Source organism: Aythya marila (assembly GCF_965140915.1).
Source record: "Aythya marila genome assembly, chromosome: 5".
Classification (NCBI taxonomy): domain Eukaryota; kingdom Metazoa; phylum Chordata; class Aves; order Anseriformes; family Anatidae; genus Aythya; species Aythya marila.
In genome coordinates, this window is record NC_139046.1 from 16,881,263 (window position 1) to 16,893,295 (window position 12,033).

A 12,033-nucleotide genomic window follows, 5' to 3' on the forward strand; every position below is an offset into this window, starting at 1 on the left:
AAAACTGGCAGATGACCCAGTGGTTGTTAGGAGTATTTTCTTCCACAGAGCACTCAGGTTACATTGTGCAAAACACACTTGAAATTCTTTGCATCTTCTCCACCTCTACAATGCAAGAGGCATTGCAGGCCTCTGAAATCCTGTGTGTTACCTGCCAGTGGTAAGGTGACTGCTGGCTGTGAAGAGAAACACCCTGTAGGCTTGTGCATGCTAGAGCCGCTTGGTCTTTGAGCTGGAACTTCTCCTTCCACTGTCCCTAGGGAAAAAAACTTGAGGCTGTTGCTTGCAGCAGCAGATCTCCTAGCTAAGGGGTGGCTGGTGTTTGCTGAACTCACCAATATCAGGTAATGCTGGTAATGCAGTGATGTGTTGTGGTAATGACAGTGGGTGTAAATTCTTCTACTTTAAAATAATTGTAAAGCTCATAGCGTCACCTGCAGTAACACCCCTTAAAGTTTTCTAGGAGTATTTGACAAGGACATGCCTGAACCCAGAGGCCTCTCTCTCTCTACGTGACTGGTATTTGAGTTTTTAGCGTTCCTGTTAACTGCTGGGTAACAGGAGTTTGCCTGCAACAGAGCTCTCTGTGAGCAGACACCATGCCGTTGCCAGAGATGAATAAGAAGCGAACTCACATAAACAGATGAGGAGTGTTCATGAGGACCTTTGTTTTAGCCTGCAGACATGATCAGTAGCACCACCTTTCTTTCCCTCCCTGCACTTCTCCCAGCCACCTCCTTTGTCCCAGGTCATCTCACTGTCTGGCTGGGTGTCCTTGCAGGTGGGGACTGTGTGTCCCTGCAGTCTCTCTGTTGTCCCCCAAGGCCAGCCAAAAGCTTGCCTCCTCTATAAATCCAGCATGTGCTTCTGTGCTGCTGTCTGCAGGGCCCACCTCTTGGCCATGCTGCCTTTCCATGTTGGAGCTAGACAGTAAGCTGCTTGGCATGGTGACTGGGTTTGCATGATTTCTGAAACAATTCCTCCTATAAAGCAAAAAGTCACCAACGTAAGCTGCACAGGCATAAGAACGTTTAAGCTTTTTGGAAAGTCATGTTGGAAAATCTTTTTAAAAGCGTAGGTGTTAAAAGTAGTTTAATTTAAACTTGATTTTCTTCTTTACGCTTACGTATGTGTTTTGGTGGTAGAGAGGAGTGTGAGAGAAGTGCTCGCAGACCAGTTGCTCAGTTTTCTCTCTGGAATTTCTCAAGTGCTGTCACAACTCTTTTCTTCACTGGGGAGAAAAATTGTCTTGGGATGACTGTTTTACCTGAGTTAGCCTGAAAGATTTCATGCCTGTCAAAGTTGACAATGTTAGCCAATTGTTAATTTTGTTAACCATTAACCTGTGTTTTATCACATAAAATCCCTGTAGGTCATCAATGAATGGTGTCATTATATTTACTGATCCTCAGTGCCGGGTTTAATTTTCTTAGTTTCTCCAGCACCATCCATGGAAATTGTTTACCAATGTAACGTGAATTAAAATCTTGTTTATTCAGGGAGTATTATCCTGGAAAGGCTCAGCAGGCCTATGCTTGTTTCTAAACATTTAACCACTTTACATTCAGACAAGCATGAGGATGTTTTGGATGCAATAAAGGCCAGGCAAGGCACTTCTTACTTACAGTAAGAAATACTTTTCTGTGATATGACCTCAAGGCAATAAAGAGGCGTACTGGACAGTAGGCTCTTACTCAGCATTAATAGGAGTGGCAGAGTACAGCAGCCTGTTTTGGAGGGAGCTAATGGATAGACTGCAAATTGCTAGTGAGCTTCTGCTTCAAACAGGACAATCTCGGATTCGTAGCAGCCAACCTGCATGCTTGTTGGGCTTTTATTACCCTTAGTCACTGATAAAATTTGACTGGTGTATTTGTGCTAAATTTGATTGTGTCTGCTAGGCCTTCTGTTTGCTACCAAAACCTTGTTCATAAGAAGCAGTTAGAAATCTTGAAAGTATTCCATTCTTTTATACTGCCTGCCTCCCTCCCATTCATTTTTGTAGCTTTACAGGTTTGATTTCTTATTTAAACTTTGGTTTTGATTTGATTTTTCAATACTTGTGCTACAGAACCTCAAAATGCTTCTTGTTACAAATGCTTCTGGGATTAGCAGCATTTTACAGAGCTTTTCACAAGTTGCATCATTCTTTATCAGGCAGCATTTATACTAGTAAATAACCTCATGATGCTAGGACAAGTGCAAAATGTGTGTGTGCTTATGCTACATAGCTTCTGCCCATCATTCCCCTATAGGAAGGTAGTATTGCTCTGATGTGTAACTGGTATTCCCACTTGTGCCCTTCTCTAACTCCTTTCTTTCACTGTACTTCTGTGCTTCTGGCTGCTGCTTCCCTTGGGCACAGTCAGTGTCTCAGTGATGGTCACATCAGTGGGCGTGTTGGAGCTCTTGGTGCTTTGTCTCATATTGTGGTTGGAATACAGATTTCTGGATCTGAACACCTAAGTAATCCCTAAACTTGCTTTGTGTTTGCTCAAGTTAATATTTTTGCTTTTCTTCATGACAACATAGAAACTTTATTAACAGATTCGATGCATTTTATCTGAGCTATTACCATGTACCCAGTTAGGTGTTTACTGTGTCTCTTCCCTATGAACATAATAGGAAAAATACCCAAGATTTAGAAATACTTGCCATAAGAGAAGTGGTAGAAAACTTATCTTATACATAACCTTTATAGACATCCATTGGGTTGGTGTTTGTTTCTTGACTGGAAGTTTCATTTTAATATTGTAACTTTTGTTTTCATTCCAGTGAACAAAGGACAGTGGAGCAGAGCTTATCCCCAGGAGCTCTGCATGGCTAACGTAATTTGGTATCAGGCTTCAGTGTTAAAAGCTGAAAAACACTTGATCAGTCTTAGAATTCAATATGAAAACTTTTGGCTTTATTATATCAGCAAAATGTCCTTAAACTGCGTTTGGGAAAATTGGCTTGCTTTTTATGTAAGTGACTGTGCCTGGTGCTGAGTTTCAGAGGATTCGGAAGTGCTTCAAGTCTGCTCTGATGGGCTGTGGTGTTTCTTTTTCATGTGTGTTAGGCTGAATTATTATGGCCCTTAGAGACCACCACAGATTAGTTGGAAGCGTGTAGAACAGATGGATTGCGTTTTAGCTGGTTATATTAGTAATGCCAAGTGACAGGCCTTTAACGCACCACATTCCTCATTCCCTGTTACTGCATAAACCACCCCAGGACAGCTCTAAGGTGGAATAAAATACATGTCAAGAGTAATTTGTCTGGACACTGTCACAAATATCTGAAGTCACTTGCACATGTTTTGAAGAGAGAAGCTGAGGATAAATCAATAAGCTTTTCATTTTCAGCAGGTAGGTAAATCAGTCAAAGTGCTGCTGGCAATAGGAGCTGGGGGAGACGGTGTTCCACAATTGGATTTTCTCTTCTCTGAGTCAAATCAATAATGCCTCTAGGCACAGCTACAGGGCTCTGTGTTGTATTAAAATGGGTGATTCATCTTGGAGTCAGCCACGCTAGGCTAGGAAGTCTGCCACCATGTAGCCGCTGAAGATTTTGCTTCATATTTTAGAAGCAAATGTACATATTTACATTCAGTTTGATTTAACAAAGAAAAATATTGCTTCCTCTGCAGCTGGGGATGTGGGGTGGCAGCTTCCATCTTATTTATTCCACTGGGCTTGAAGTAAAACTAAGTGTGTCCTAAAATGCTTTTTACGTAAAGTACCTTTATTTAAATGCATACAGAACTCTTGTTGTGGGTTGTAAACAATGTGCACTGTAAAAGATTTGAATTGGTCTTAAAGCAAATGTTCTCATCAGGGCTTGCCTTGCTCTCTCAAGTGTGGAGAGATTTTGTTGTATGCTGCTCCGGAATAGGTAATTTAACCAGTTCATAAAGCAGTGAGAGAGTGCACAGTGGATCACATCATAACCATGGAATAACCACTTATTGTCATTGTCTTCACCCATTGCTTGTTACTGTTTTGTCGTTGGCCTATTGATGCTTTGCATGTATGTGGCAAGGTCTCTGGGTTTGTACAGCTTGCAGTGGATGAGATTTTACTCTGGTCTGGGACCTCTGCGCTGCTTTAATACAAATACCAAAACCTGAGCCATAATAGTCCTTGATGTAAGAACTGGGTGGTTGATTGTGCCTGTTTTTTTGTTTGTTTTTAATTGTGCGCTGTCCAAATTGCAGGTGTTTATTGTTTTGATCTGAATAAAACATGATCTTACTCCTCTGTTCAGTGTATTTCCATCAGTTGGTTAGTTACCCATGCCCTGCACATGCTGAGAGTGGTTAAGACTAGGTAAGATTCCTTCACATCCCCTCCCACTGAGATGCCAGCCTATGACTGTCAGAACTGATCGATTTCAGCAGATGAGGCAACAGTTATTTTACTGGCTTTTGGATTTCCACATGAAGGATCTTTAGAAGCGTGCTTTGTAGTTTGCTGTTTTTCAGGAAAAAAAAAAAAGCCCTTTTAAGACAGCTAATCCCCTAGTCCATCACCCAACGAATACAATTGTTGCAGAGATGAGCGAGGTTCTTAATCAAATTTTGTCACGTATATAACGTGTTGGCAGGGGAACAGCAGGTACTGAGTCACACACGTGGTGTCGTCAGGTGTGCTGGCATGGTAAGATGCACACAGAAAACGTCTCAACAAAAGATGGGTTTGTGTTTCACTTCCTTGTCATTACCCTGCTACAACTTGTTTCATCTTGTCTAATCTTTTGTGGGACCCTGTCATACAGTTTACTGTCTTGTTGTAAATCGTTTTCCTGACACCACTAATAACTCCTCAGATGATTACAGCAAAATAATAATAAAAAATATCTGAAGTGTGTATACAGCGGTAGATCATTTTTTCTTCTTTTAAAGTGTAACTTGCCTGTTGTAGACTGCAAAGTAACTTGCTGTCTTTGTTGCATAAAAACAAAACTGGAAATTAAAAAATCTATTTAAGGAAAAAAACTCAAAACATATCTGAATTCACTCTTTAAAATATGTTTTAATGTTAAAATGTGCTTCTTGCCTGCCTGTTCACTGTTCGAGTTCTGTTTCCAGATGAGCTTAAATTTGACCCTAAGCACACCTTATGTAGGAAGTGCTGACCCATCCCATATTCGTGGTAGTGTCCCATGCTGCCATCCCTGCCCGGCAGGCCCTGAACTGTGGACAGTCACAGGGAATTTAACAAAGCAGGTAGGGTCCCTCTCCAAGTGCCCTTTTGGGAGCTCAGATCCATGCTGAGGTTACTGGAGAAAGGTGGTGACAGCGCTGCATAGGTAGGGCTCTGCTGAACTTTCCCATTCCGTGGGTCTGAGTTGCAGTTGAAATTAAGCCTGTTTCTCTGGCCAGGGAATGTTTGCTTTTAGTGGTATAAATAAAGCTGTTGATGGTTTTTCCTCATGGGCATTTCAAGTAGGGAAGCACCATTTGGCTCCCAGTCAGCTGGGCAATTAGCATTTTATAGCCAAGCAATATACTTAAATGGAATGGCTTGGCTTGAGCATTGAATTACAATGGCCAGTCGGCTGCTGTTCTTCTTACATAATTTATTTGGGACTGCTCCTTGTTTAGGTTTCAGACAGAGGTTAATTTAATTCTGCATGAGAAGCTCGTAGTTACTTTACATTGACGCCGTGCTGTACTGTGGCACAGAGTCTCTGTAAAGCTTATATTTGCCTGGTGTCTGAGCCATGGGAAGGACAGTTTTACTCACTCCTCTCCTAGCAGTGCTTTCTTTGCTGGAACCACTGGCATGCTTTCACTGGCATTTAAAAACGCAGCCAAGAAAGATACCTTAAGACCATTTTCTTCCATGCTGTTGCACGTGTATTTTGAAGGAGCAAATGTGCATTACGGGCCCAGGAGGCTTTGTTCCTGCAGGATTACAAGGGGCCCATTTACCCCGCTGTGGGTAAATAAAGTGTTAATACACGGCCAGGGTGACTTGAGAGTGAGAGTTGCCACTGCCTATCTGCTGATGACCCATGGCAGACAGCACATACCCTGCGTGTGTGATCTTGGGAAGATAAAAACAGCAAGTAAAACATGCCTCAGCACTCCAGAGACAAATTGGAAGCTCTCTGACCGAGGCGATGAGGTTGCTGCAGTGTTTGCTCATGTTCTTAATAAGCCTAAGGGCTTCACTCAGCGCTTACAGTTTTATCAGGAATCTTGTATGTGTCTTGATTTTCTCCTAAAGTGCTCAACTTGTAGAGTCTGTGGGGGGGGAATTTCGGCTTTTTTTTTCTTTTTTTAAGCTCTCTTTTTAGCTAAGTGACCACAAATGTGAAGCAAGCGTACGCCAAGGCCTCAGAGGTCAGAAGGCTACTGCCAAGGACGCAGCATTTATATACGTGTTAACCTCATGATTCCTGGGGAACTTCAGAGTAGTTTTGAATCCTCAGGGTGCCGGTGTGGAGTGCCTCGCTGCTCTCAGCAGAACTCTGGCTTTGGCAGCCAGACTTGCTCCCTGTTGCTCCTGCCTGCTGGGTGTTTCAGCCTGCCTCCCTCCACGCCGCTGCGGGCAGGCCCAGCAGAGAGCAAGGACTGAAGAGGCAGCTTGACCTTCGCATGGGAAGGTGTCCCGCTTGATACAGGGTCATGTAACTCCCTGGGCAGAAACCTTTCTGGGCTTTTCCTACTGGGTTTGGGGGGTCTGGCTCAAGTAGCATGAGTTTTAGTTGCCAATATTTCTATGTTGTGATGGTAAGCAATGACCTAAACTAAAAGCATCAATTCCTGCAGCCATCACTGCTGACAAAAGAGCTGAGAGTTTGGACAAATCGCGTCAAGTTTAAAATATCCTCTTTGGAAGAGAATTTCAGGCACTAACAGGAGTTGTGCTAACGCCTAATCATGATCTGTTTTGAATAGTGTTCCTTAAACCAGACTGCTGATAGCAACATTATTTTGTCATGGAAATCTCATTAACAGCAGTTTAAAAAAAAAAAAAGCAAACAGTAGTGTGGGAAAGATGATTCCTAACGTGCAGTTGTTGGCCTCCAAGCTGGTTAATGGCCTCAGTGTAAAGCTGACAACTCAAGCCCTAATTGTTTTAATAATTAGGGAAATTGTTACCATATGTTGTTGCTGTAACCTTTACCGTTTTAATCAAGCTTTCCTTGCACTGTAAAAATGATTAAAAGGTCTCTCACAGGAGAAATTAGAATTTTTGCTTGTATAGTTGTTCTCTGGAGTATTGTGGGGTTTTGTGGGCAATTTAAAGTGCTCGAAAACCTCGCTTTGCTCTGCAGCAGCTCCTGGCCATGCCGTGCATCTGAGGGGGAACAAATACACGGCATCCCTGTCTTTGCTCTTGTGACTCAGAGCTGTGTTGGATTCCACATGTAACAGCATCCTTTACATAATACAGTCGCTTGCTGCCCTTGGGGGGAGATGCCACATTTTATCTGCTATTTATTTTGCTGATTGGGCTCCAGCTGCGTGGCCGGGTTAGCCCAGTGGCTGGTGTAGGGGCTGGTTGGCTGTGTGGAGCGCCTTGATCTGTGGTGAGGGGTCACAGCGTGGTGGGGTTAAATGTGAGGGTTTAAGCAATGCGTCTGAGACACCATCACATTGCCCCAGCTACGGAATCACTACGTGTCAGCTGAGCCTTAGTAAATTTGTGTGGTTTTAGCCTGTATAAAATCAGGGGTATAATTCATCAGCATCGATGTAAGAGCTTTCAACTCACATACTTCAGCTCGCCCTTGTAGCCAGGTGGTGTGTTGGTAAATCTCACTTAACAGAGGGTAGTTCACTAAACTGAAGTAGCTTGATTTCCGTGATTCTTTCCCATTCTTGACAAATGAGGGCAGTGGCATCGACCTTCCTTTACAAAGCACTGAGACCTACCAACGAGCTGCACAAGGTAATGGTGTTATCGCAAATAATAATCTTAGGTGGAGGCGTTTAAATGATAAAGATAGTTATCTGTGTATTTTAAACATAAACAGATCAGCGTCTCACCTCTTGCAACAATTGGGATCTTTCAGTCTTGAATTAAGAAATCACTCCTCACTGCTCCAGGGCCGTTTCTGCTTACGTTCAGCTCCTGCCAGATGCGAGGTTCGGGCGGCCCCGGGGGCGTGCAGGCACGGTTATGTTGGATGGTATACTGCAATAATTTTACGGGAGGAGTGCATGGGAATGCTAACAGCAGAAAGGTTAGCCCTAATGTCCTTTGTGTCTGCGGGTTAAGTAGCTGGCGATCTGATGATTACACAAAGACAAACCGAATTCTTTATGCATTCCTGCCTCAGTGCCACTCCATGCGCTGGGTGACTGGAAACAAAATTCTCCCTTTTTTTTTTTTTTTTTTTTTTCCATGGAAATCGCTGGTTAAAGCCCAATACTTCGGCATATGCAAATTCTGAATTTGTTTAAAGCCTCAGTGCCCCACTGTATTGCCATAACAGATATTGCCACCCAGCTCTGTGTGCTTACCAGCGATATGGCTTGCAGCTGCTTGGATAACAGGTGCAAGCAGACTTCTGTTTAACATGCACAAACTATAAAATGCATTTGGCTGATGGCTAAACAAATGCCTGGTCCACATTAGCCAAACTTCACATTGCAGGAAGAACTGTAGAGCCTGCCTTCTGAGCTGTGCTGCTGAGATATTTCTACTTTATCCGGGAAGTTACTGCTGAGGAGTGTATCCTGAGCATGGATTGGAGGAGCAAAATTGATGTGTGTTATGTCCAAAACTTTTTTTTAAAAAAAGCATCCACTCTGATTACTTATCAGATGCTGCAGGCTCACTGGAATATTTCCTCTTTCAATCACGTTTAATTTTTCTTCCTACAATAACTTTGAAAGCAGAGAAATAACAACCCAGTAACTTGGAGAGGAAGTGTTTGGTGAATGGGTGATTGTTTTAGGAAATGTGTGTCTGTGCTTTGTGCCTGGCTGCAGTGTTTTTTCCTCTGGCGCTGAGGATTTCACGAGTTTTAAGGCATGAGCCCTCCCCATGGTTGTGGGGGAGTCTGGGATGTGGAGACGAGCGAGGAAAGGGCACCTGCCAAACATTCGGTAGAGTCATATGGGGAACCTTTGTTTCCTGAATCTCAGCACGGTGCTTTCACCACACAGCCATTTTCCTCCCAGTCTTTTTATGTGAAATATATACTTAACAGCATCATGTTTTATTCCAGTCATCATAAATGGGTGCTAGTAACCACAGGTTGAAGCTAGGAACCATACTGCTGTGCTCTGTATGTTACTAAAAATTACTTGAGTGTGTGGCTGAACACAGCACGGTACAGAGTTCCCTTTGCAGTGTGTTTATTTGTCCACCTTTGGGCATTTTGCCTGCCCCAGGGCTTGTAGCTTTTCCTCTCTAAGCCTGCTCAGTCATTTCAGAGTAGCTTCAGGCAGCTGACATTTAAGCGATTCTGACTGAACAATGCACCTCCCTTCCCTTATCTCCCCCCAGGATAAAAGGACATTTAAATGAGGTTCACAACATTATTAAGCAAATGTGTTTTTTCTCCCCATTAAAAACAAAGGAAGCAAATCTAGGACTTTAAATCCATTTGCTCTGAGCAGTGCAAGAAGTCTGTTCAATAGCTTTCCCCCCACACCCACTTCCCAAGCCCATCATTAGAATCTCAGACCCATGAAATAATTTGACCAATTATTTGAATTACTCAAACTTCACAGACAGGCTTAGGTGCCTTTGATGAACCCGCTGCGTTTGTACGCCTTGGAACATGACAACAGCTGTATGTTGAACATCAAATGAATACAGGTCATGCCTGGGGTAAAGGCATGACTGATGGGTGTGCCTGGCATGGCTGTGCATTTATTTTGATTAGTACCACGGGACCCTCCAAGTTTTCTCTCTCCTCCATTGTTAAAAGAGGCGATTAGTGTATGTTAGCTGTGCAACCTGATGCCATCTTCAAATAGGGATTTCTCTCTTAAGTGGGGCTTCCTCTTGTGACCTCTGAACTGCCAGTATATTAAAGGCTTTGTAGTCGATGGAGCTCTATATTCTTTGTGGCGTGATTGATTGGGATTCCTTCACACTGAACTTTGTTGTTCTCTTTTGTTTAGGAAGTCCTCCAGCAGCTGATCGTAATGAATTTACCAAATGTTCTAATGATTGGCAAAGATCCTCTTTCTGGTGAGTAGTTTGTTGGGTTCGTCACCTCCCCCCCATGCCAAATGAAATCTGTATTTGTTTTATTCTACTTATCTGTATATACAAGTGCAATATCTGACATGTTTGTGTATGTTTAGCAAATATACACCTATATACACGTGTGATAGCAAGTTCTCGCCAAAGCAACAACTGTTTGCTTGGAAGTCACGTCTCTTCGCTTGTTTCTGCAAGAGACCTAGAGCACAGTCTGCCGTAGAAGACCCATTTGTCCTCCTAGTTTCTATCTCTGCTGTAGCACAATACCAGCGCCAAGGACAGTGAATCTATTTTTACCAAAGAAGGAAAAATGAATGAACCCTGTCAGCAGTGACGGGGAATGACATGGTAACCAGCATCTCCAGAACAAACAAATGGCAGAAACCTTGGCAGAAAATTCCATTGTGCTGCTCTTGGCAGCTGTAGCATATGTACATACACAAAGGGATTATATCAGAAAAGAATATTAACTTACAGATACCAGGTCACTGAAACTCACTCTTGACATTTTTGTGGTAAAATCAAGCTGAGAGTAAGGTACCACTTCTTCAAGCACAGTAAACTCTGAAATGCCAGTCTTAATTTTTCTGCGCAGGCTCCTGTTACAGCTACAGAAAATACAAATGTAAGAGCTGTTGCTTTTTTCAGTCATATGGACAGTGAACAAAAGCTGGGGTGGTAGCTAGCATCAAGAGTGCTACTGAATAGAGACGTCTGGGCCAAAAAGGCAAACGCTGCTGGCTGTGTCAATGGGAAAGGCCGTCTGGCTTCTTGTAGTGGCTGGTCCTGAGTGACAGCTGGCAGGAGGCTCATAACAGTAACCACAGCATTGGTTCCTGGGGAAGCTGCACACTTGAAAGCTGTCGTGTACTTATGTATAATTTCCCACCGTTGACTTGGTGCTTGTCAGCGCCTTAAATCAATCTTTCTTTGAAGAAAACACCTGATGTGTCTCTTGTAGGAAAGCTATTGGCCAGCTCCTCTAATTACAACCAGACGTTTGCCTTACTTTCTGACATCGTTTGAAATGTGGTGTTCTCGTTGGTTTTCTTATTTATCTGTCCCTGACTTACTGCTGGCATTATTTAGTAGAACATGAGAAAGAGGATAAAGAATGTGAGAATATAACAGCGAGATGGCAGAAAATGATGGGATGTGTGTGTATTAAGAACATGAAGCTCTTGTTTAGCCATATCACATACTGCTTTTGAGAACCAGTTACAGCTTAGGCACTACACAGGTAGCTGTTGTGCAAAGGAAGACTTGAGATATGCTTGCTCCAAAGAACATAAGCAAGTAGACTTCTGGGGAGAGGATTTCAAAAGAAGCTTGTCTTAATCTTACCCTTAGAGGTAAAGGAGAATGTGCTGAAGAAATAGTTAGGGAAATAAAGAACTAGGGGAGTTCTCAGAAAGAGACCTGGCTCAGGGCTGATGGGAAGCTTGGAAAGAAGCAACAGGGAGGAGAGGTCTGCAGAACAGTTACTAAAAACAATAGAAAGCAACTCACAAGAAAACCTAATGCAGGAGTTGGCTGTGTTATGTGTATGTGAGTGGTCACTGTTGGATTGATGTCTTTGTTGCTGAGTGTTTTGCAGGGAAGAGTGAGAGGAAGGCAGTGACACATGGGAGGAAAAGAAAGTGAAATGAGATATTCTTTCTGTCAGTGAGAGAGCTAAAGGAGGGCTGCAGACTGAATAGAAATGTGAGGACAAAGCAGTCGTCAGCATGGGAAATGGTGCTTTTGGCATGAATACAGAGAAACCCCAGGGAAAGCTGACAGAGGAGTGAGGAGGCTGGGCATGACAGCAGTATGGGGAGAAGAGATGAGGCAGATATGAATTATTGGAGGCTAATGCTTAAAAGTGATGAGA

At 43.0% G+C, this 12,033-nt stretch overlaps 1 protein-coding gene across 2 annotated transcripts in view; it reads left to right on the forward strand.

Annotated features, from left to right (window-relative positions):
* Positions 1-12,033, forward strand: part of CCDC88C (coiled-coil domain containing 88C) — a 91,557-nt gene that overhangs the window by 27,498 nt on the left and 52,026 nt on the right. For both annotated transcript variants that reach the window (XM_082761798.1, XM_082761799.1), the window contains exon 4: positions 10,076-10,145. In XM_082761798.1, the coding sequence (XP_082617924.1) occupies positions 10,076-10,145 (70 nt within the window). The remainder of the gene's footprint in view (positions 1-10,075; positions 10,146-12,033) is intronic.